Here is a 26,698-nt window from a genome sequence, read left to right as displayed (position 1 = left end):
CACTAAATTTTAAATTGTTACAATTTTTTTTTTTGAATTAATGTTTGATTGCGAGGGAAAGCTTTATTTTAATATTGATTTGTTGAATTGTGAAGTTCATTAAATGCATTATATGTACGACTTATGAGTTTCTTGTGTTAGGTTGTAGTAGCAATTTTTATTTTTTATTTTTTAATTTTAGGGGAAATTTTAAATCAAACGAAAAATCAGAAAAAATTAAAACTTGGTGTATTTTATTTCAAATTTCAAAGGTTGTGCAAAATCGAATTTTTTCCAAACTTTGTGTGTTTTACAGAAATTTTCCCTAAAATTAAAATACAGAAAGTATTTTCACAACCAAACGTCTCCTAAGAGTTTAATTTTCAAATTATTTTTTTGGTTTGAGTGAGAAGGCATAATTGATAAAATAATCCACTTTAATCAAGTGTTTGGTTTGCATGATTGGATCCGTGATTAATAATCCGGCCCGCATCTAATCATCCAATTGAGTGATTATTTATCACCCAAAGTTGGGTGGATTATTTAATCACCCTTCCAATCCTATCAATCGTATCTATCTCATCCACTAAAGTAAATGTCTTCTTATAGTATAAAATAGAAATAGATTTACATCATTGATCTACCAATAATCTAACAGTTGATATTTAATCTTAGAGCATCGTATACAAATGTATGAATTCTATTTAGCTGAAATGAAATTTTATTGAGAAAAAAAGAAAAAAACCTAAGAAAAAAACCCATTGAATGCACAGAGACACAAACTAATGGGCCGAGCCTAGCTCATCAAAATCTTACCGGCGAAAACCTAGTGGGAAAAATACCGTGTAAGGAAAAAGAGTACCCGTCTATTACAAAATAAAAGCGGAAAATAAGGAGAAATCAAAAGGAACACTTTCCTGATTAAAATAGGAAGTGGATCATGCAGGTCCCACCCCTTATAATAGTATATAGATCAAAATATGAACCACACATCGTATGTATGTGGCACGCAAAGAACATGACATGTGGCAGAGACCTTTCAAGGAAAAATATATAGAAGAGTTAAATAGGAGATATGAATTTTGGATATTAAAAAAAATTAATAATAGTTGTTAGGTCCGGAGGGTCTCGAATAGGTGTATGGGGGGGGGAGAATACACCTATTGGCTATTTTTCTCCTCTAAAACAGAGGGATCTCAAGATAGAGATCAAAATGAAACTTTACAAGCAAACTAAGACACCTGTTAACATAAAGGAGTTTTGACCAAACAGGGTTGACGAATGATACTGAAATACTCTTCAGTAAGGAGTTATCAGTTAAGTCACTGGAACTTAACTGATGCACGTTAAGGCTTCAGTCGAGTTTGCTAAAACAGAGATGTTACTAGTCGTCCAGACTATCAGAGGATAGATCAGTCAGACTGATAACATACGCAGCGGAAATAACTTTGTTTCGTAATAGCCTCGGTTGAGCACGTTGTTAATCTTATGTTTCTCTTTGCAGTTAATCAGAATTCAGTTTATCAAATGTAAGAACACAAGTATGAATGTAAAACTGAAAGCTGTAAATAACACAGAGAATTTTACGTGGTTCGGAAAACACTTCCTACATCCACGGTCGGTTGATCAGACCAACAATCCACTCTGCAAGTGCTTAACTGGTGCACTGCAAACCAATCCGTGTGCTTAGCCGGGTGCACACAACCGAAACAACTGAAGATCCTCTCTTCAGTACCAACACTTCACTCGCGTTGGATTTCTCACTCCTAGCACGACCTGCACTAGGATCTCACGGAGTCAGAGTACCTTCCTGAACTCCTTTTCACTCAAACACTCGATTCAGTATCTCGAAGGGAGGTTTGAAATCCTGCCAACTAAACTTCAAAGAACAAGTTCTTTGGAGCTAGTTTGACCTAGGCTTCTGGGTGAACAGAGGTTTGCCTAAGGTCTAAGAGAATGTGTGTAATCAGCAGTGACTGATTTTTAGCTTTTGAATTCTCTTCTTCGATTCAAGCTTTGGTGAGGTTAAGCTTTGGCTGAGAAACTATTTTGACAGAGTTTCACCTTATGTCGTTGAATCGGTGAAGATTAAAGCGATCCTCGAGCGCTATTTATAGGAGAGGTCTTGAATAGATCCGTTGGTGGAGAACGTCTTCAAGATTTCTTCCGTTGGAGAGCTTTTCGAATTTGGGCTGAGGCTTCAATCTTCGAGGTTCCTTGTTTGGTGAGAACGGCTATGTTGAAGAGCAGGAGATATGACGTCTCTGATAAAGTAGCCACCAAATAGGAATGACCTATGCAGAGAGGGATGATCCTGAGATCTCTGCATTTAATGCGGCTGTACTTTTTGAGTACGTGGCTTCCTTTGAATGTTGGAGGTTTAGTCCGAGGAAGAATGTTTAACTGATACTTAACTTTAGTATCAGTCCGCTGAATCTGTTGGATTTGTATACTGAAAGCAAGAACGTTTTATGCTTGTATACAATGTTTCCTAAAGTTCACTATCTAATCTCCTATCTGATTGTGTTCATGATTGCATATGTATGTTCTTTATCTCTATATAAGTAGATTATATGGTGTGTTGTAGATCACAGAAGACCATATAATTGGAATAACCTTAAGAGATATAATATGATCACAGCCGAAATAACTCTAGGACAAGTTATTGGTTTAGGCTGCAGTATAGATGGAAGTAGTTTGTCTTGGCTACTTGTCTATACTGGTACGTCATTACGTATTGATAGGACCAACAGTTGAGATGTATTCTTCTATCTGACTTAAGTGAAGAATCAAGATCTCGGTGACTCATAAATCTTAATACTAATAAGTATTCAGATATATATGTTAATTCGTATATCACTTTGACTTACTATGGGCGAGAGTTAAATGCTAACTCGAGTACTCTGTATCTTGGGTGATAGCGGTTAATATATGATATTTGATTATCTGTATTAGTACCCGTATCCGGTATAGGATAATGACATCCCCTTAAGGAGCTCAATAAGGTTTATTGCGCTAAACCCTGCAGGTTGATTAAGTTCAGGCGCAATAATAAAGTTTGAGTGGTACTGCTTAAGGAATTATTAAGAGATTAATTAATTTAAGCTGTCAGAGCTCTAATTAATTAATGGATGTCGGATATTTTAAATACGGAGATTTATTAAGTCTAAATACAAGCCCCGACTCATCACCGGCAATAAAGGGGTAAGTCAGTATCGGTTCTCTAGTGGAATGAACTGATATTTATAAATTAATTATGGTCTGGGCTGACCATAGATAAATTAATTTATTTGAGGCCCATCTTTATTCCTTGTATCTGGTCCCTGGACTGGCCCAATGTCTCCTAGCCCTAGAAGGAGAGAAAAACGCCTCCTACACTAATTCTGTGCCCACACGTATTTAATTAAATACAGCTGTCAGCTCTCAGGAAAACAGACTGATAAAATATTAGGGTTTTGAGAGAGCTGTGGGGCGCAGGAAAAACGTGTGGAGCATTCTCTCTTGGGACTTTCATAGATCGTTGTCCATCCAACGGTGAAAGCTGAGCGGGATACAGTCGAGAAGATCAGAGCTGGAGTCAGATTTTCGCAGGAAATCAAGTTCTGGCAGTCTCCGTAAAACGGCCATAACTTCCTCCACAGAACTCCGATTCAGACGAATCAGGTGGCCACGGAAAGCTCTCTCGAAGACGAAGAAGTCGTATTTCTGGGCGAAATACGATTTGAGGACATTTGAGGCTTCAAACGAAGGCTTGAAGCTGACTGGTCTGTTCAGATGCGAATCTGCGAATTCTTCTGAATTCTTCAGGTATTTCTGAGCTCCAACGTGCAGCTGTTAAATTCATAGGAGCATGTTAGGGATTAATCGTTGTATGATAAATTAATAATATTCCAAGAAACGATCATCGGGCAAACGGAACGTTAATTCAGTTTAATATTCCTTCAATTGGTATCAGAGCCCAGGATTAATTTCTTGGCTCTATTATTAATTTATGTACGATTAATAATGTGCGTTGTTTTTACTGCTGTGGTTCTTCGTGGTTCGTTGATTCGTGGAATACGTCGTTTGACGTTGTAATCGTTTTTCACCACGAGAAAATCCGTGGTTAGATTAGGATTTCAATTGTATTTGTTTTTCCGTTGTAAATCTGTAAAACTGAGGAACGAAACGAGGATGACGACGAATCAACGACGAGGAAGGTGTAAGGAGGACGTCACGGGGCACGGTGCGGCACGGGCTGCCGGCGCCGAGGGCCGCGCGCGCACGGGTGCTTCGGCACCGTGTGCTGCGCGCGCCTGGTCAGGCCGTCTGCTGCTGCGTGCTGCTGTCACCGTTGCTGCCGGATCGTGGCGAGGCGAGGAAGACCGGGAGCGAGGGGCTGCGGGCGCCGAGGGGCAGCGCGCGCGCGGGTGCGTGCACACCGTGCGCAGCGCGCCCAGATCGGCGACCGCGCGGCCGCTGCTGTTCTCTGGTCCGTTCTGCGTGCTGAAGGCGAGGAGGGCAGGAGCTGAGCGAGGGCTGGAAGCCACCGGCGGGGGCGGTGCGCGCCCGGGGCCGCGCCTGCGCGCTCTGCGCGCTGCGCGCCCGGCGGGCGGCGCACTGCCGCTGCTGCCGTTGCTGTTGCCGTCGGGTGCTGCTGCTATCGCCGAGTTCGCCGAGGAGTTGCTGCTGCTGGGGCTGCCGGAAGGGAGCTGGTGCAGTGGTCGAAGAAGGTGGCGGCGCCGCCCTAAGCGGCGAAACCCTAAGCGGCGCCTTTTCTCGCAAACCCTAAATCCGACGCGGGTCGAATGGCGGGTCAGACGGGCAGGGCGCGGGTCGACGGGTCCTGAGCGCGGGTCTGGGCTGCTCCTTGCGGGCCTGGGCTTCTCCCTGCGGTCCTGGGCCGCAGCTGGACGGGCCTGGGCGGCTGGGCTGCGTTTTTGAGCCCAAGCAAGGGCTGTTTTGTTTTTCAGCCTTTTTTAGGCGTTTTTGGGCTGTTTTTGCCCATTTTTAATTTCTTTTCTATTGTTTTATTGTAATAGATTAGAAATGGGATTCCACGAATGGGTCACGAAGAATTTTAATTCTTTAATTATGTTCTTTGCATGTCGTGGTTGTTAATCCTTTATGCTCTTTGCATGCTGTTTTTGTCTTTGCTTGTTAATATGTGTTTATTAACTGCGCTTAGACAAGCATGCTAGGTTTATCATTTTCTTAAGCATGTTTTAGAATTCTGCGAGCATGTTTTACATGTTGCGTTCTAGATGAGCATGTTTAGGATTATGTGTTGAGCATGATCAAACCTTTTGAAAGAAAAAGACTAAGCTGTATTAATAATTTTATAGATGATTAAAAATTATTTAGATTTCCACAAGCGGTCTCTAGACAAAGTGATTGGCGATGTGAGTAAACGTCCACACAGCGTGGCTTACTTCATGTTTGTTCTTTCATAAGTTTGTCAGATGAGATTTCTATAAAATATTTAAATCCATTAAAGTAGTGGGAGTTATGCAGTAAACGTCCACACAGCGTGGCTTACTCGTATAATTTTTCACGAGTACTTTAGAGGATGGAATTAAATAAGATAACTAAGAAATTAAATTGAATGCGGCATGGTCCGAGTGAGTATGTCAAATTCGAGAATTTAATTTCAAAGTTAAATTGTGGTTATTTCTTATTAATTTTTATTCTTAAAATTATATAGACCTCCACATGCGGTCTCTAGACAAAGTGACTAGCAATATGAGTAAACGTCCACACAGCGTGGCTTACTTCATATATGTTTCTCATAAGTTTGTCAGAAGAGGTTTCTATTAAAAATATTTAAATCCATTAAAGTAGTGGGAGTTATGCAGTAAACGTCCACACAGCGTGGCTTACTTGTGTAATTTTTCACAAGTACTTTGGAGAATGGAATTAAATAAGATAACCAAGAAAATTAAATTGAAAGCGGTATGGTCCTCGTGAGTATGCTAATTTCGAGAATTTAATTTTCAAGGTTAAATTGTGGTCATTGCTTAGATATCATATCAAGTACAATGTACAACTCCCCGAGGAGTCCCTTCTTGATGATGATATGGTCTAGTTAAGGTGCCAACTATTAATTTCCTTTGTCAAAAGGTTAAGTTGACATGGATGGAAATTAAATGACTAGGTGAATAGTCTGGTTGAGGAGTTCGTGTGTAAACGTCCACACAGCGTGGCTTGCACATGGGATTCCTTGAGCGGTTGGAGGTTTCATTAATATTGTTTTATCAAAAGGTTACAATATTATTGTTACGAATTATATGCGTTCATGTTCTTACATGTTTAATTTGTTTACTTTCAGATATGTCTATGTCTCCTGTTTCTTTGTTCTTGCACAAAGTCTTTTAACCGGCCCACATATATAAAATGGAAACGCAGTTTTGGATTTTTATCTTTATCACAAACCAACACAATTTTTGTGTTGCTTACTACTCCACGTTCTATTGGTCCGAATAATGAGTCAACTGATGAGAAAAATGAATTACATAAAAGGTGACATAAGGCGAATAATGTGGCTATATGCTATATTATGAGTATAATGTCACAAACCTTGTAGCTCCAACATCAGGGCATGGACGATGCTATTAGCATCATGCTGAATCTCAAGAAAGTGTTCGGAGAGTCGAACTGAGCTGCTCATTTAAATTTGATGAGAGTAATCTTGTTATTTTTATGAGTGAGCACAGCTCAGTGCACGAGCATGTCATGCATTTTTTGACGGACTTGACTTGCTCAGTGGGAGTATCGACGGTGAGGTAAAAGTCGATATTATCCTGAACTCTCTTCCCAAGTCTTTTAATTAAGAACTTCCGCCTCAATGCTGTTATGAGCAAGAAAGATAATGCTCTTTTTGAGTTGTTGAATGCTCTAGTTACGGCTAAGGAAGTTGTGGGAAAGAGATGTGCAAGCACTTGTTATTGCCAAAGGAGAGCCATCTTCTTCGTCGAATGACGGGAAGAAGAAGGGTCTAAGGGGCAAGAAAGACAAGGGAAATAGTGGGAGTAGTGGTGTGATAAGATTGAGTATTGGAGATTACTTTTAATACTCAAGGCAAAGGGTTAAGGTACTTCACTTGCTATAGTAACTGAGACATATCAGCTCATTTTCTACTCAGTTGTGAGTAGTGGATAACGAGAGAAACTGATAATGATTGTTACACCTTGCATGGCCTTTTAAGCTGACAAGGAAGCTGAGAAGTGATGAGATGATTGTCTTCATAGGCAACGTGACTAGAGTCGCAGTTGTTGCAATTGAAGCCTTGTCTTTAAGTTCTAAAGACATAGTTTAGTTTTTTGAGAGTTCCTTATCATGTTCCAAAATTTTGAATAGATGGATCTTATGTCATTTTTGATAGTGGTGTTTCTATCATAAGAAATGACAAAGTTGTCTATTCTGGTATTTTTTGAACATCTCTCTTCATACTATAACTTGTCTACAAAATACCTTTATATTGCATTTACATCATCGAACAAAAGAAAGAGAAAAGTTAAGGCTAATCTCTCATGAGGATCTTACACATATATTGATACCCTAGAAATAGGTCACATCTATCTTAATAGGATCCAAAGGCTCGTGTCTAAATAAGTACATTGGATTCAATCCAGGTTGTACTATTTCGAACCTGCGAATCCTGTATAGAGGAAAAGATGGAGACCAGGTCATTCATGACAAAGGGGATAAAGGGCCAATAATGTGTTAGGAATGATCTTTTCTGATTCATTGTCAGTGTTTGGGATTCCAACCCAGTTTACTACACCGTGTAATCCCTATATAAGATGGTGTAGTGGAGAGAAGAAATAGGTCACTCTTGGATAAATATGTTTGATGATGAGTTATGCATCTTTGCAATTAGTTCGAAAGAATCAGAAGGTGGTTATTAGCAATGACACACGATTCTTAGAAGTGGACTATGGGAATAATCACTAATCCAAGTCAGATAGTGTGCTTCAAGAAATTGAAGTCATTAGACAGGCGATTCCATCACCCAAGCCAAGTGTGCAAGAGTTTTGTACCACAAGACACTGCACGCACTGTTGACACACATGTGCCACCACAGATCCATTGTAGTGGGAGGGTTGTGGGACAACCCGATCGATTTATGTTCTTGGGAGAATCTTTGGATTCAGTCCCTGGTAGTGAATATAAGAGAATCGACCCAGATATCTACTTGGAATTAGTGGAAGACGAGAATGTAGATTTCTGGCACGCCTCAATGGAGCAATCCATTAAGAATATGGTTGTATACTAAGTAAATCTTGCTACCAGAATGCCGTAAAGCCATAGGTTGCAAGTGAGTATACAAGAGAATGATAAGTCCGAATGAGCAAGGTCGTAGCTTTTAAAGCTAGACTGGTGGCGAAAGGTTATGCCCAGTGTGAAGGTATAGGTTATGATGATATTTTCGCCAGTGCCATGCTCAGAACATTCGGATCATTTTACCCATAGCAGCTCACTTAAACCATCGAGGTTACGTGAGGGAGGGAGAGAAACATCTCGTGTCAATCGCTCTCGTGTCATCGGTGATGTGGTTAATCTTGCATTTTATGTAAACAATATCCTCCTAATTGGCGACAATATGGAGCTATTGTTAAGACATAAAGTAATGGTTATCCGAACAGTCTCATATGAAAGACTAAGGAGGTACAGTATACATCTTTGTGATCAAAGTAATAAGGGATCACTAGAAAAGGATGTTGGGCTTATCTCGAGTGTCTTACATTGATACTGAGAATACTCGTTGTAGTATGAATACCGCCAAGAAAGGATTGCTACCTTTTAGATATGGCGTTCCTTTATCTAAAGACTATGTCTTAAGATGCCTGTTGAGGTTGAGGAAATGAAGACAGTATTCTACGTTTCCGCAGTAGATAGCTTCATGTATGGATTACTATGTACGAGATCTTATATTTGCTATGCAATTAGCATGGTTGTAAGATATCAGTATAGTCCTAGTTAAGACACTGAACTGTGGTAAATTATATTCTCAAGTCCATGACTAGAGAATAAGGATAGTTTACCAGTTAGACAGTTTAGTTCCCTTTTTGGATTATACGGTTTCGGATTTCCAGGCTGACCGGAACAAAGAATAATTACCTCGAGCTATGTGTTTTTTCTTGGGAGGTAAAACCTTTTGGTTTGACCACTACCTCCAGGATCTAAGGGTAATTCCTAGTTTGCGTGGGAGCATCACCTTCGTGATACCTCAAGTGCAGTTGCGAACTCTAAGGAATCCAAGAACCACAAGGGGTTAAACACATGGAGAGTAAGTACCAATACGATTATTCGTAAATCGAGGTTTTTGTGCTCAAAGAATAAATTCTCACATATTGGAGAAACCTACTGATCTTTCACAAAAGGCTTATCGCAAATGGTCATTGAAAGATGGGAATGCGATTGATGCCAGATTGATGCCACCCACTTAGGAAACTTTAAGTATAAGTGGGAGAAGTGTTAGGTGATTGGTAAATAGACGCATTGTATACTAAAAGTTTGCTTTAGTATAAGTGGGAGATTGTTGGATTTGTATACTGAAAGCAAGAACGTTTTATGCTTGTATACAATGTTTCCTAAAGTTCACTATCTAATCTCCTATCTGATTGTGTTCATGATTGCATATGTATGTTCTTTATCTCTATATAAGTAGATTATATGGTGTGTTGTAGATCACAGAAGACCATATAATTGGAATAACCTTAAGAGATATAATATGATCACAGCCGAAATAACTCTAGGACAAGTTATTGGTTTAGGCTGCAGTATAGATGGAAGTAGTTTGTCTTGGCTACTTGTCTATACTGGTACGTCATTACGTATTGATAGGACCAACAGTTGAGATGTATTCTTCTATCTGACTTAAGTGAAGAATCAAGATCTCGGTGACTCATAAATCTTAATACTAATAAGTATTCAGATATATATGTTAATTCGTATATCACTTTGACTTACTATGGGCGAGAGTTAAATGCTAACTCGAGTACTCTGTATCTTGGGTGATAGCGGTTAATATATGATATTTGATTATCTGTATTAGTACCCGTATCCGGTATAGGATAATGACATCCCCTTAAGGAGCTCAATAAGGTTTATTGCGCTAAACCCTGCAGGTTGATTAAGTTCAGGCGCAATAATAAAGTTTGAGTGGTACTGCTTAAGGAATTATTAAGAGATTAATTAATTTAAGCTGTCAGAGCTCTAATTAATTAATGGATGTCGGATATTTTAAATACGGAGATTTATTAAGTCTAAATACAAGCCCCGACTCATCACCGGCAATAAAGGGGTAAGTCAGTATCGGTTCTCTAGTGGAATGAACTGATATTTATAAATTAATTATGGTCTGGGCTGACCATAGATAAATTAATTTATTTGAGGCCCATCTTTATTCCTTGTATCTGGTCCCTGGACTGGCCCAATGTCTCCTAGCCCTAGAAGGAGAGAAAAACGCCTCCTACACTAATTCTGTGCCCACACGTATTTAATTTTAATTAAATACAGCTGTCAGCTCTCAGGAAAACAGACTGATAAAATATTAGGGTTTTGAGAGAGCTGTGGGGCGCAGGAAAAACGTGTGGAGCATTCTCTCTTGGGACTTTCATAGATCGTTGTCCATCCAACGGTGAAAGCTGAGCGGGATACAGTCGAGAAGATCAGAGCTGGAGTCAGATTTTCGCAGGAAATCAAGTTCTGGCAGTCTCCGTAAAACGGCCATAACTTCCTCCACAGAACTCCGATTCAGACGAATCAGGTGGCCACGGAAAGCTCTCTCGAAGACGAAGAAGTCGTATTTCTGGGCGAAATACGATTTGAGGACGTTTGAGGCTTCAAACGAAGGCTTGAAGCTGACTGGTCTGTTCAGATGCGAATCTGCGAATTCTTCTGAATTCTTCAGGTATTTCTGAGCTCCAACGTGCAGCTGTTAAATTCATAGGAGCATGTTAGGGATTAATCGTTGTATGATAAATTAATAATATTCCAAGAAACGATCATCGGGCAAACGGAACGTTAATTCAGTTTAATATTCCTTCAGAATCCACTTGGCACGCATTAAGTAATCAGTTCCGAACTGATTCTTCAACTGATACTTCAGTTGGTATCTTCAGTCTTCAGTCTTCAATCCTTCGTCCTTCAGTCTTCAGTCTTCAGAACCGCAAACTAAACTAGAAAAGAACTTTAACACTTGAGTTCAAACAGTTCTAGTCTATTACAATAAGGTCCTATGGATTTTGGTATCATCAAAACAAGGATTAGGATATTCCATAAAGTTCCAACAATAGTTTTCTTTAAAACAAGTTCTCACCGCGCGCAAAAATATGCAACATAAATACGCATATAGTGTAATACAAATATGCATGATGTTGCCACATGGATAATTATTAATCTATTATCTAACAGGTCGTCTAGTGCAATGTTATTCATGTTTATATATATACATATACTAATGTGTAATCGGTCGAAATACGATGGGGAATCACTTTACATCATAATTATCATTATATATTATTTATAATCATAGTATATGAAATAGTCTTTATATAAATTATTTTATAACTAATTTTATTTGACCAAAATAAATAGTGGTGCAGTTCAAATTATAATAATCTCATCAATTTTTGACAGTTATATATTAATTTTTGTTGAGAGCTAAAATAGATTGCCTTTATATATAAATTTTTATTTGATGAAATTTCATAGAAAGCTGATGTGAGGTTGGATTTTTGGAGACTTTGGCAAGGCAGCAAGGGACGAAGGTGACGTGACTGTGAGTGGAGAGAGAGAGAAAGAGAGAATTCAATTTTAGATTTTGTGTGAGTGTGACTAATGCGGTAATGCCCTATTAGGGCTAGGATTTTGAATATTTGATTTATATATATATATATATATATATATATATATATATATATATATATATATATATATACACACGTGTGTGTGTGTGTGGTTCGGTTCGGTTCGGTGCTTGACAAACATGGTTTTCGTACCCCAATTCCACATGATTTGTTGTCATTTTCCTTCATATTTTGCTTGTCAATGCGTGTTTGTACCATAATGTTGAGTTTTATGAAGATTTGATGTCTTGGTGTAGTTTTGGAGTAATTTCAGGAAAAATCAAGGATTAATTGGAGGATTTTGAAGACATGAGATTGAAGTACGTCTCGAGAGGAATCCGTGAGCGCAAACGGCGACCAAATCCGAGTCCGGACGAGGAAGAACGGAGCAAAACAAGCGGACTGCGCACAGAGCCCAGTACCCCGCGGTCACGGGCCCGACCGCGGGCCTCTGCTCTAAAATCGTCCAGAACGCCAGACGGCACCCGCGGTCTGGGCCGCGGCAGCGGGCCTGACCGCGGGCCCCCTCCAAAAGCTCTCCAATGGTCCTGTACCGCAGTCACGGCCGTGACCGCAGTAAAAAAAGGCGGAATTGTGCATTTTTGCGGGCCCAGATGGGATTTTTAGCCCCAAAACTCCCTTTTCCCCCTCTTTTCTCATGTCATTCACCATTCCCACACTTTGAATTCACTTCCTACCTCCATACCCAAACCCTAGCCTCCATTACTACCTCCAACAACTCATTTTGAAGAGCATTGAAGAGAAGAGAATGAAGAAGATTGAAGAAAGTCCATTAATAGGATTTGTCACCTCTTACTCTCTCTTTCATTTATGAATTTCTTTGATTTAGGTATTTTGTTTGTGAACATGGTAGGCTAAAACCCCCATTGGTTTGGGGGTTAGGCTAGTAGATTATGTAATGGATTGATTATTATGCTTAATATATGTCTTGATTACTTCCTTGTCATTATCTTTACAAGCCCTAGTATTCTTTCTTGTATGGATTGTTGGCCACTTTCTATGCATTTCTCATTTGTGATTTGAATTGGGAGAGGATAATCATAATAGATTAGGAGCTTGAAACATATTGACTCAATAAACCGGGAGGTTAAGACTTGGGTGAGAGTTTATCTATCTTATTGTGCTTTTGGGAGTTATAGGTTAGAAGTTGACCGGGGACGGCAACTATGACCCGTAATCTACCGTTTTAGTCGTCCAGGAGGGGACTAGAACTAGTTAGGAGATCACTCTAGATAAATAGGAATATTAAGACTAATATTGAGCTAAATTGAAGTCCATTGCTAATCCATCGATGCCTAATCCCTAAACCACCTTCATCACTTGTTAATCCACTTTGCTTATTTGATTGTATTTATCTTTGAAATTGCTAGATAATTGTTTAGATAATCGAACCACTCACCTCGTTGTTTAGTCTAAATAGCTCTAGCATAATGAATTAGGATAATCACTAGAATTAACTACTAATCCTTGTGGAATACGACCTTGCTTCCCTATGTTGCAACTACGGCGTGGTGAAAATAATTAGCGAACAGTGCTCAATCAATAAAAATCGGATAAACTGAAACCGAACTAAATTAATTTTGGGTTTTAATATGAAGAATCAAATCGAAAATCACACCATTCAAAGCAGAACCGTACTACACCAATAAGTTGCGGTTCGGTCGATTTTGCATGTTTGGTTCAATTTTTGCACACTCCTAGTTTTTGGCGAACTTGTACAAATTGACCATATTCCTTTATTCAATTGTGTACTTATTAGGATCCTTCAGTGTGGTGGTTTCTTGCTCGTCTCCAACTAGTCCTTTGATTTTGACTTGGTTGGTACAGATGACAATAGGTCCTTTAGTAAGGACTTTCAGCATCATGTTGTGCTGACTAAGCAGATGACTCCACATCCTGAATTTTCACAGTTCATAGTTTTATACAGAGTACATAAGAAGGTCACGAGTAGATTGATCCATGTCACAGATGCAGTAAGACTGATGTTTTGAAAAAGAAAAGATTTTATAAGATCAGTTCAAGAAAACCATATCTACATATGCAAAGGTCTTTTGAACCCCTACTTTGATACCAATTGTTGGTCCTGAGCGAGTGCGTATTGGTGTGTATGGAGAGGGAGGAAGGAGAATACACCAATTACAACTTTTTCATTTTTTTTATCAAAATTATGTCGAAGAACATGTCCAGCTGATAATGAGTCAATCGTGGTTGATCCTAATCAGCTAACTGGTAGACTGAGTAAAGTCCAAAAATATGTTCACACTAAGTGATCGTTAAGAATCGTACTGACAGCAGTTCAGCTGATCAATTGAACAAGTGGTTTCAAATTGTGGGAGAAAATATTTCTTTCTCTACCTGGTGCTCCTGTGAGTACAAGATCCCCTTCTTGTTCTAGTATTGGTACTGCTGGTACCTTGTCCTTTTTCTAATAAAATTTTACTTGATCAAAAAAAAAATTAAAGTGCGTGCGGAATGTGATGGTTTTAAATAACTAGCTATATGAAAATATTTTTATATTATCTTTTCAGCTTATCACTTACATAGAAGTTATACTAAAATATTAAGCAATCAGAATAAAAGATTAATGTAGGTAAGCTTTGTAAATAAACAGATAGCTAAGTAGATACTAAGAGTAACAAACACAAAATATTTTTACGTGGTTCAAAGTCGATGTCCACGGTCATATTGAACAAGGGAATCCATTATAATCAGATTTCTTATTTCACAGCTGCAAGTCAGCTAGATCGACTAGTTACGTTAAGTTGAGCTTCACGTTGTTACGCGGACATGACCCGCAGGCTATTGCTTTGGTAGCACTCGATATCCTGAAATCTTTCGGACTACTCACACGCAACTTTCTTGTTGGACTTTTTCTAATTTAACACCCAACTATTACAAGTGGTGAAAGGTTTTTCGGAGTTGTGGGTTCTAACTAATTATATGAACACACTATTACGAAGAATGATTTCAGTATGTTTAAAATTTAGGATTTAGATATTTCAAAAGGATTGCCTTCTGAGGAAACATATGTAAGTAATCTTCTGAGAGATCTAACAATAATATCTCAGATGAAAGCTTTTGCACAATGAGTTATTTCTTTTTTTAGAAATAGGCTGTGTTTTTTGGCTTTGAATGTGAAGATTTGGAAAGCTTTAAGATTTGAAATGCGCAACGTTTCTAGTAGTTTTTCTGTTGGAGGTGGTGAGATATTTATACTCCTTAAATGAAAAACTTTTGTTGGAGGGAATGTTTTCAATCTTTGATAGTTGGTGAGATTTGTAATTGCCCTGTTGTTCTCCTTTTCCCATTGCATTTCATTTGGGTGTCATCGCTTTCGAATGTCAAGTCAAGTACAAGGATGTAGCAGAAAGTCTAATTACATCGTAATTCGTACATATCCTAACACCGAACCATATTTGATGGGATCTTCATTAAATTTAGTGGAGACTCTGTCTATTGCTGTAGGTTGACCTTCCGTTTGCCTTTTTGATGAATCCATGAGTTCTCATCACCATATTCTCTTTATCAGCTGATCCTATATTCTGAAATTTGAATAAATACTTTCTTTTCTTTCAAACTAATGAATCAATATAATAGATGAGTAACAAACCATTATTACATTAATAAGGCTTATCATCCATAGGAAAAGTTTTTATATATCATTAAAATTTTATTAATTTTCCCAACATCCACCCTAATTACAGTACTAAGAGCATTGGCAACGCCCTTACTCGAGTAGAGCGTTGCACTCGAGTAGGGCGTTGTAGGGGGGGGTTTACTCGAGTGCTACTCGAGATGCACGAGTAATTTTTTTTTTTTTAATTCTCTTCTCCTCTTTAAAAATCTCTCTCTCCTCTTTAAAAACTAAAAAAATCAAGTAAGCTATCAAGTAACCCTAATGCAGCATTACTTACTCAATAACACAATCTACTATCAAGTAGGCTATCAAGTAAGCTCATTGCGGATGCTCTAATTAGTTATGAAACTATGGAAGCTAATGTCATTGAGATTCAAATATTTTGAAATCCATTTGCAAATAGATAGCAGGCCATTTTATTTTAAATTTCAAAGGAAAAAAAAAAAAAACAAGAAAATGGCAAGCCTCACATTTGGTGTAGTCCTATAGAAAACTAGAAGAAGAAAATAGAAAAAAGTAATAGGGCGGTAAAGAAGAGCGAGTTGTAGTGTATTGATGGTAATAGTGGCCTCCATGAAAAAAGCAGTCCATAGAAAACATCGAAAATGGCAATGCCAGCCCATGCACCATGTTACCTCTCCCTTCTCTCTCACACACCACACACACTTCCCACGCCTACATGTACTACCTTCGACCCATAGATATATATAAAGACAAATACTGGCCAAAATAACAGACAAAGACAGTACAGAACAAGACATCGCTGTCTTGTTTCCTCCCGACCCCCACCCCTACCCCCACCCCACCACCTTTCCTAACTTCAAAAACAAACCATAACTCCTCCAAAACCACACAAAACTGGATTTTCTTTCCCATCCCGTCTCACCTCGCAGCTCCTTCAATCTTGCTGACATATTTTCTTCAAAGAAAACCCCTTAATCTTAGAGAGAGAGCGAGTGATAGAGAGAGAATGTATTCGGCTTTGCCAATACACAGTTTGGCAGTGGAGGCGGGAGGGGGGGATTATCCGGGACCGTTGGACGGCACCAACTTGCCTGGAGATGCGTGTCTCGTCCTCTCCACTGATCCTCGCCCGCGCCTGCGCTGGACGGCCGACCTCCATGAGAGATTTGTCGACGCCGTCACGCAGCTCGGCGGCGCTGATAGTGAGTCCCTATTTTTTGTTTTTTTTTTGTAGGGACATAATCGAGATTTTTTAAAATTTGACTTTGTTGGTCATCTTCAACGAACTTTTGTGGGAGGGCATGTTAAAAATTTGATCTTGTTGTGAAATTATTTAAGTGGAGTAAAATTGTTATGGATGAAGAAGTTAAGAAATTGATATTCTATTTAGAAATAGCTCTGTAACGAACTGGGGTTTGAAATGCTGCAAAACAAATGCTTTTAGGATTCCAAAGTTTGTTGAAAAAAGAAAATAAGTATGATCGCATGTTCCTGTAACTCAATCTTGCTGATGTGAATTTCACAAAATTTGTTAAGCTCCAATTTGTTGGAGGGTATTCAGTTACAGGGCTGTAAATTTCTTATTCTGTCTTCTACAAATGACTTTTAACCTTTTCCCTCTCTTTTTTTTAATCATGTTTTTCCATAAAGCACTACAACCATTTCTCCCCACTTTTCTGGTGGGGAGGGACACATCTTTGTTCAGTTGTTCTGTTTTATGTCCCCTGACTCTTGCAAAGCTGAATTACCTTTTTTTTTTTCAATTCAATTAAAAAACAGAAGAAGAAAGGATCAATATCACAATATTGCTATAGTTTGTCATCTTTAATGGGATATTTAAGTATCAATTTAGATACTTTTCCTCTTCACTGAATTTTTTTTTTTTTGGGGGGGGGGGGGGGGGGAGGGGGGAATTCTCTTGGAATCTTTGGTGTTTAATCAATATGTTTTAGAGTGTGGAATCTGTTCATACGTTGATTTGCGCCTTTTGGCTCTTCGAAGTTGCACTTGAAGTGTTGGCCTTTTGGCTCTTCGAAGTTGCACTTGAAGTGTTGTTACCTTCAGTTTGATATGGAGATCTATGTTGTCTCTAAGGAACTAAGTGCTTCACTTAGCTCAACTTTGTTCCGTTTGAAATAAAGTTGGCTAGCTAGTGGAATATATAAGAATTATGGTTTCATTCGACTAATCAGAGCCGAGATATCAGTCTTTCTGATTCGTAAGCATCCAGTATTAGTAGGTCCACCCGAAGATTAAACTTGTTTTCCCAGACCTTCCTACGGTTGTCTTTAGCCTATAGCTGAACCTCCTAGGCGAAAATATTCATGGTTTCTGTACTCTTGCTTTTGTTAATTTTGAATATTGCAACCATAATCTTGATGAATATACTCCAGATAAATGACTAAGGCTAAAATCAAAGGATCAATGGAAGCATCTGTGAGACTGCAAAATTAGACCTGTGTATTTTGAAGGCAAGCTTGCAGTTTTAACTTCAAGTGATGCTTTAGATGTTTAGGCGGGTTTTATATTCACTCCAACGTGGAATTCTTAGATAAAAAGTTTAATGGGTTGTAAGGCTTTGTATCTCCGGTTATCTTCTTTGCACTGAAACATATTTGAGAAATTTTTCTGAACAAGCTCGTGAGCATCTATCTATACAATTACAATAGTAACTGATTCTGACTTTGGCAAATGACCAGTAGCTTCCTTTGTATTGCAGAAGCGACACCAAAAACAATTATGAGAACCATGGGAGTAAAAGGCTTGACTTTGTACCATTTGAAATCTCATCTTCAGGTATGCCACTAACGTAGCTCCTGAATCGGAGAATTTTCGTTGATATAGCAATAAAAGTTTTCCTGATATGTGGCACACTTTATGGATAAGCATGTAGTATTGAGTAATCTGATATTTCAGAAATACCGGATGGGGAAACAAGCGGGCAAGGAATTAACTGAAGTCTCAAAAGAAGGTAATCGAGGAATTTTTCGTGCTTATTCCTAGTCATTTCCAACATTCCATGTATATATGTTGCATTTGCTTTTGCCAGCTCTATTTGCATGTTATAAATAATTATAACTTAGAATGCTAGTGAAGAGATGACTGAAAAATCACATTGACACGTGAGTGCTACCCGTCTGAATAGTTATCCGAACATAGATATGGATTAAAAACGCTGGAATTGTTGAACAAGTCATACTAGTGTAGGAGATGAATCATAACCGAAAACAACAAGATTAGTGTGTGAAGAAATGACATAAGAATGGAATGGTCCCCATGTTTATTCCTAATATGATTATCGATACAGTTTAGCTTTCCCGTTCACAAAAGCATGGGATTAACTATTCCTTCTGTCCAAATACAAATAGAAATGAATTTTTAGATATTTCTTTTACCTAACCATCATGATCTACATTTATCAATGATATTTTTATTTTTTTAAACTTAAAGTAATAATTGAAATATTAATTTACTTAAATTGTTATTACACATGATTGTGATCATTATTATTATTTGGCGATATGAATGATTTTATATAAGAAATTATGGATTTGTCTACGAAATTAAAATATTTACTAGAAAAATGAAAAAAACATATGGTTGTACTAAATTTTTCAAGTTTCTTTATTTGTTAAAAAGTATGGGGTGTAAATGAGTTCCAAACATATAGATATATTTATAAAAACCGTGAAGAAATCAATCACTATTCCTTTTTCAGTGCTTGAACATACTTAGAATTGGCATCATGTCCATATTATTATTTCTCCATGTTTATTTCATTCGTTTGTACTAATCTCCTCCAAGAAGAATGATTACTATGCCCGAGTGGTTTATGCTGCTTGGGACTGGCTTGATGTAGCATTCTGAGTAAAATGTTCGTTTTACAAACTCCCGAAGCTCTTTCTGCATTTAGCTGCGTCTCTGATTGGTTCAGAGACGTAATAACTAAATTTCGGTTTTCACTAAGATTAAAGCATACCTCTCATTATTTTCCCATTCCCTAACTCATAGAAGTAGTTCCAGCTGAATAGTTTCACGTCTCCATAGAGAATTTGAGTGCAGCAAAGAAATTCATCAAAAAATATTTCACTACATGTAGTCTTAATTTAGATCATAAATGGCTCATGAACTAATTGATTGTTTTCTTATTATTCCGGCTGCAGTATCTTGTATCGCTGAGAGTCAGGATACAGGTTCGTCTACATCAACTTCATCAAAAATGATGGCCCAAGATATCAACGAGTACTTCATCTATACCTCCGAGCATCTTATTTGTCTAAATACTTTTCTTGTTTATATAGACATATAGTTATGTTTTCACATTTTTAACAGTGGTTACCAGGTAACTGAGGCTTTGCGCGTGCAGATGGAAGTTCAACAACGATTGCACGAGCAGCTAGAGGTTTGATTTTTTGATCTTATCTGCTTACTGGTTAAATATTTTGGTGCACATAGGTCATATGAAGTTTTTTGTGGCACTTTTGTCCTTCACTACCAAATTTTCGAACAAAAGCGTTTTCTTGTGATTTTTATACCAGGTTCAGCGACGCCTGCAGATCCGGATAGAAGCACAAAGCAAGTACCTACAGTCGATCCTCGACAAAGCTTGTAAAGCACTCGATGATCAGGCAGTGGCCTCAGCTGGGCTGGAGGCTGCCCGGAGAGAGCTCTCCGATCTAGCAATCAAGGTCGCACACGACTGTAATGGCGTGTTGTCCGTGCCTCCCGTGTCCTGTGATGCCTCGGATACGACAGATGGGCACAGCATTCCACGCCTGCCTGCCCGGCTTGGTGACTGCTCCATGGACAGCGGCATGATGTCATCAAATGGGAGCCCGATTTCTCCCTCGACTCTCGAGTCACAGGCGGCTGCGGCGCTCAAGAAAAGACCGCGCCCTTTGTTCAGCTCCGGGGAGACGATGCCTATTGACGGCAGTATGAGGCCGGTGGAGTGGATGATGTCAAATTTTGGATGAAGCATTAAAATTCAAGAATGGAGAAGGGTTGGTTTGCCTTAATCTTGTTATTATCAGTTGTTTGTACATTTCTCCAAAAAGATGATAGGAAGCACTTTTGAAGTGGAATTGATCCTTCTCTGTATTCATTGGGACAATGACTCGTATATTATAGTGAAAGTGCAGAATTCTTTGGATATCTCAATGCACAATCTTGATCATTATTTTTGTTTAAATTAGGTCGATTTCATGGAATGTAGTGTGTATTTGTACTTCATTTTATCAGACGAGGAACGCAGTCGTTATCGAGGTAAGTAATTGCGTAAACCCTAATTTGGTGCAATAATGTGTAAATCATACTATAAAAGAGGTAGATCATACATGAAAAAATAATTTCAAGCTCAATCTAATAAGACTCGTTGAAATTTGAACGTATAACATTTGGACTCAAGAAACAAGTTAATTAGGATTTTCTAAATAATAATTTGGTTAATTATAAAAATTGAAGCATTACAACCTTTTAATAAGCCTATCATAGGTAAAACCTACACACTTCAAACAAATTTAATTAAATGGTAATAGTTAAAAGGGTTAATGCCGTGAAAAACCATGAACTTTGGTGCGATTTCCAAACTTTCCATGAACTATTTTTTTTATCAAATTTTCCATGAACTTAAGGGGTTGAATAATTTTTCCATGATTTTCAAAAATCCCCAAATTGAGTGCTGACATGGCATTTTTAAGAGACCTGAAAAGTGACATGGCGTCACCGGCGGTGAATCAAAACGACGTCGTTTAGGTGGGGGTAAAACGACATCGTTTTGAGCTCAGAACTCTCTCTCTCTCTCTCTGTGTGTGTGTTAGTGGTCGAGCTCCGCCGGAAAGAAAGTCTGCGTGTCTGAGATCGAGGGACGGAGGTGACTGGCGCGGCGGCGGCAGGGGCGCCGGATCTGGTGCGGGTGCCAAGGCGGTGGTGAGGGCGCCGAATCAGCAGACGTTTGGTGCCGGAGGCGGTGGTGAGGGAGGCAGCGGATCTGCAGGGTGGTGGTGGTAAAGGCAGCGTAGGGGCAGCGGATCTGGTGTGGTGGTGGTAAAGGCCGCGAATCAGAGCAGCGGAGAGGGCGGCGGCGGATTTGCAGGGTTGGTTAGGGAGGCGGCGGCCAGAGCAGAGACCACAGCACAGCAGCTCAAGGCCAGAGCAAAGACTGGCGCGGCGGCGGCAGGGGCGCCGGATCTGGTGCGACGGCGGGTGGAAAGAGGTGAAATGAGGGTTTGGCGGGTGGGGAAAGGCAGCGTAGGGGCGCCGGATCTGGTGCAGCGGCGGGTGGAAGGAGGTGAAATTAGGGTTTGGCCGATGGGGAAAATGGGGGAGACGATGGGGGGGGGGGGTTCTTTTTCTTTTTGCTTTTTTTGTTTTTCTATTTTCCATGTGTCAATTTTTAGTTATAGTTGGCGCCATGTCAGCGCTATATCAGCTTGTAATTGCCATGTCAGCCCGGAGCATCACCGGAGGTAAAAATCATGGAAAAATTGTTCGAGTGTTTAAGTTCATGGAAAATTTGATTAAAAAAATAATTCTTGGAAAATTTGGAAATCACACCAAAGTTCATGATTTTTCACGGTATTAACCCTAGTTAAAACTACCCACCTCTTAAAATTATTTACTCCTTTTTCAAATTGTCTACCATTTATATCCATTTACCTTTTTAAATATTTGTTTGTATGTAAAAAACTGTTGTGAGTCATAATTACACAATGATTGCAAGCATGAATCTTGTAATTTGCACGAATTTTTTAAACTATATGATTTGTATGTTATTTTATTTTTCTTTGTTTAATTTGTAGGCATGTAATTTGTGCTCAAGATGAGTGCATAAATGTGAGCGCAAAAATTACCCATAATTTAATTTTTGCGCATAAATACCCATTATTTAATTTTTATTTGTTATGGCACCATATATTTATTTTTAAGGGGTAATTGCCTGTAAATTCCTAACGTTTACATGGAATTGGTTTTTGCACCTTTTTTTTCTATTTTTAAATACCTAACCTTTCGCTTTTGTCTCGAATTTGTCCGGTGATCGATTTTTTCTCATGTCGGCGCCGGAATTGACACTGTGGCAGCCGGAATGGATGAGGTGGCAACCGAAAATTGACACTTAAGCACATTTATTACATGTGGAAAAAAACTTTTTAAAAAAATATCATCATCATCTTCCCCAATCTTTCATACTTCCAAACCCTAATTCCCTCCCCACCCATCCCCCCACCTGCCGCCACCGGCGACGACGCCCGTACCACCACCACTGGCGCCTGAAACCCTCCAAATCGACTCCCTCTCTCTCTGGTCTCTCCAATTCGTACCCTAGATCCCCAGTTCACCGCCAATTATATATATTCGCGCCGTCCCTGCCGCGCCACCACCACCATCGCCACCACCACCAACAGGCCGGTACTCGCCACCCCCCGCCACCGTCGCCTACACCAGAGATCGCCATGAAATCGCTGCTCGATTTCACCAAGAGCCGAGGGGTCAGGATTTGAAGGCGAATTCATCGTTTAGAGGCTCGATTTCACCAAATCGCCATGAAATCGCAGATTTCAGAGGCTGAATTCGAGATGTGCGGAGGGGGAGGGCTGACGGGGGTCTTGGGAGGGGGAAGGGGGGTGGCGAGATCAGGGGAGATGGAGGGGGAAGGCTGACGGGGTCTGGTGAGGGGGAAGGCCGATGAGTTTTGGGAATGGGGAAGGGGCGGCGCACGGCGAGCGCCGGCCTGGTGGCAGGCGGCGGCGGCGGGTGAAGAGAGGGGAAGGTAGGGTTTGGGAGTTGGGAAGGTTAGGGAAGATGAGGTGGTGGATTTCTTTTATTATTTTTTTTAAAGTTTTTTTCCACATGTCATAAAAGTGCCTAGGTGTCAATTTTCGGCTGCCATCGTGTCGATTCCGGCTGTCATTGTGTTATTTCAGGCGCCGACTTAATAAAAAACCGATCACCGGACAAATTCGAGACAAAAACGAAATGTTAGGTATTTAAAAGTAGAAAAATAAAAAAGGTGCAAAAACCAATTCCGTGTAAACGTTAGGAATTTATAGGCAATTACCCCTATTTTTAATTATGTGTTTGTTTCTTTATCTATTTATGCGTTATAGTAAATTGGATTATCGTCCTATTTCATTAGTAAAGCGTTCGCAATATTGATTCTATGAATCCTATCATGTCAGCGCAATATTGAGAAATTTATATCCATTCCATTCCATCTACCAAATGTGTTCTCTTTGTTATGTAATCCATTTATGTGCTCTCAATATTATGCGCTCTCAATCTTTTACTATGCATTCACATTTCTATTTTTTGCGATTGCAATATTTGTATTATGCGTTCGCAATTGTAGCTTATGCGCCCAGTAGTTGGCGCATTATAATCACAATTGCAATTAAAGAGAGGTAGTGTTATGCATTGTACTTTTCAGAAAAGGGGTATTATGCACTCATGTATTTAAGAGAGATATTATGCGCGCAATATCAAGAAAACGAGGTATAAATACACCCCAAGTATGTGGAATAGAGAATCAACACCACTAACAATGTGGTTATGAATTCAATGCAGTTGTTGGAGATTTTGGTGAGTTTGAAATTGGGTAAATGTCACTTTTTGTCCTATCGTTTGGCCGAATTATCGATTATGTCTCAACTTTCCGATAATATCTAATTGGTACCCAACCTATCAATTTTTTTTAATTGTGTCTCGTAAAAAAATTTCGGCGCTCGGGAGTTGACATGGAACACTGGAAACTTATTACATGGAATAAAAAATAAATAAAAAAAGGAAGACGCGTAATTCAACAATTCAGCGTGTTTTTAAAGTGGTCATCGTTCTTGTCAAGACATTTCTCCAATCTCAAAACCTTAATTTCAGAAATTGAAAAGCAAATGAATTGTTGATGCATAAACTGAAGAAGAAGGGCGCCTTTCATCTCGTTGCCAGCAAAGAATGGAGAATACTTACAGTGAGGAGTCCCTCAATTCATGAATCAAAGAATATTGCATTCATGGAGAATGTAACCTTATTAGGTCGTTTAGTGTAGCTAATCCTGGTCGAAGATTTTGGAGGTGTCCTCTTGCAAGCTTGGTGAGTTTTGTTCCTCCTATAACTGAGGTTTAATTGAGTTTTTATGAAATTATTCCTAAAATTCAGTTTTTTGGTAATTAGCCGGGTGATTGCAAATTTTTTCAATGGTACAATGATCCATTTGATGGAAGAGCGAGATCGGCCCTTCTTCATTGCATACGGAAAAGTAATGTAATGATAGAAAAAGAACAAAAACTTGCTGCCCAAAAGCTTCAAGATTCAAAGGAGGATCTTGAGATGAAGATGCAAGCATACCGTGTTGAAAATAGGTCGTTGAAGAAATCTTTGAAGGCAGCGAAGGGTAGACTTCAAGCATTGTTCTTTGTTCTCATTATTACCTATATGGTATTGTTCGTTTGAATTTTCGTAGGTCATGTAGAGTTTGTCTCGTCACCAAGACTTCGTCTTCCTAAGTAAAACTACGTATCATCCGAATTGTGTTCTTTGGTGTATCATGTATGAGACTCTATGTTGTTCTTTGCCTGATAAAAAAAAATGAGACTCTATGTTGTTTTTTAGAATTTGGTAATAGAGTATTGTTGTTTTATCGATATTTTTGTTGTTCATCATTATATATGTTTATCAGATGTCACATTTCATAATTGGAAGAAATGGTTAAAAATAGGTTCTATTCATTAAGTTAAACCCATGGCAAATAAGCCAATAAAATAACATGAAGTGTTCCTAAATCATGTCTTAAAACACCAATAAGTATAGTAACATACTCCTAAATCATGTCTAGTATCTCATGAGCATCACAAAAAGAGACTTATCAAGACAAGAGATAGAGCTCGAAATTGTCTAGTATCAACAAACGAGCATTAAAAAATCAATCTTGGCAGTTCACTATTCCATCATTGTCACAAATTCACCAAATGTCCACTGTTCCATCATTACCAAAATTCACCAAAATGATAATTCAACTCAGAAAAGTATATAACAATCAGCAAATGCATTATCTCATTGTGTTTTAGACCCCAATATCTCATCGAACGGTCAATATTTACTCAGACGCACACACTTAAATGTAGGGTTCAAAATGAAGATTCGAAATCACAAAACTACCTACTAGAAATCAGCTTAAATGAAGGGTTCGAAATCAAGATTCAAAATTGCAAAACTACCTACTCGAAATCAGCTTAAATGTAGGGTTTGAAATCAAGATTCGTCATCGATACCATGAAGAAATGAAAATCAATATTTAGGGTTCGAAATTAGCCTACCGAGAGGAATGAATCGTCGCCGCGCAAGGTATGGATGAAGGAATCGATTTCTTCAAATTTCTTTAGGGAAATCTTCGTCTGGGCAAGCGTGTCTGATTTCTTCGAATTTCACCTAACTTCTTCAACCATTGTTCTTTCGACTGGAGGGAGGGATTTCGCTTCTTGATTTGGATTTTTTCTTCAAACCTTCAATGCGGGGTCGTTTTAGTGCCACATAGGTATTATATATATATATGTGTGTGTGTGTAGATATATATATATATATATATATATATATATTAAGTTTAATAATGCTGGCAATTTCAAGTGTTTTTATAGTTCCACGTAATAAGTTTCTGGCGTTCCACGTCAACTCCCGAGTGCCGAAAATTTTTTACGGGACACAATTAAAAAAAAAGTTGATAGGTTGGGTACCAATTAAATTTTATCGAAAAGTTGGGACATAATCGATAATTCAGCCAAACGATGGGACAGAAAGTGATATTTACCCTTTAAAATTTAGTCAGACGGAAAAGTGTACGACAAACATGAAAGATTCTTCCTTGTGTTTGTTAGACAATTAATTAAATAATGAAATGGGTATAAATTGTAGACAATTTAAAAATTAGGTATATGTGATAGACAATTTTTAAAAGATTGATAGTTTAGCAAACCTCCATTTACCAAAACCCTTTATAAAAATAAAAAAGTAAATTTAACAGGTCTGTTAAAAACATGCACTTTTTGTTATTTTAGACCATCTCACAAAATCAATCACTTTTCATTTTTTAATACTATCCATCACAATTCATTTATTTTCCATTCTTACTTTTCATAAAGTGGGATCCTTTTTTCACTCACAATACATTTTTATTAGGTTAAGTACCAATTCCCCCCCCCCCCCAATATTGACACCCCTATCGCTTTTAACACCCTAACGTCAGAGTTGGTGCTGTTTACTATCTCAACGTGTCAAAACT

General features: G+C 38.7%; 1 protein-coding gene across 1 annotated transcript; it reads left to right on the top strand.

Annotated features, from left to right (window-relative positions):
• Positions 1–16,133: 16,133 nt before the first annotated feature.
• Positions 16,134–20,592, top strand: LOC131024154 (protein PHR1-LIKE 2). Its single transcript, XM_057953655.1, has 6 exons — positions 16,134–16,634; positions 18,152–18,228; positions 18,349–18,403; positions 19,596–19,674; positions 19,765–19,834; positions 19,971–20,592. Exons 1-6 carry the CDS (start codon positions 16,439–16,441, stop codon positions 20,406–20,408), a joined length of 915 nt encoding a protein of 304 aa, XP_057809638.1. The 5' UTR covers positions 16,134–16,438; the 3' UTR covers positions 20,409–20,592.
• Positions 20,593–26,698: the final 6,106 nt, after the last annotated feature.

This window comes from Salvia miltiorrhiza, chromosome 5, assembly GCF_028751815.1.
Source record: "Salvia miltiorrhiza cultivar Shanhuang (shh) chromosome 5, IMPLAD_Smil_shh, whole genome shotgun sequence".
NCBI lineage: Eukaryota > Viridiplantae > Streptophyta > Magnoliopsida > Lamiales > Lamiaceae > Salvia > Salvia miltiorrhiza.
Note: the sequence above shows the minus strand (reverse complement) of the source record. Positions and strands in the feature narration are given on the sequence as shown.

Excerpts from the sequence above, each read along its gene's own strand:
- LOC131024154 (XM_057953655.1), top strand. The coding sequence starts at position 16,439 with ATGTATTCGGCTTTGCCAATACACAGTTTGGCAGTGGAGGCGGGAGGG. Across the intron at positions 19,675-19,764 it reads ATGGCCCAAGATATCAACGA|TGGTTACCAGGTAACTGAGG; the intron begins GTACTTCATCTA and ends CATTTTTAACAG. Across the intron at positions 19,835-19,970 it reads GATTGCACGAGCAGCTAGAG|GTTCAGCGACGCCTGCAGAT; the intron begins GTTTGATTTTTT and ends TTTTTATACCAG.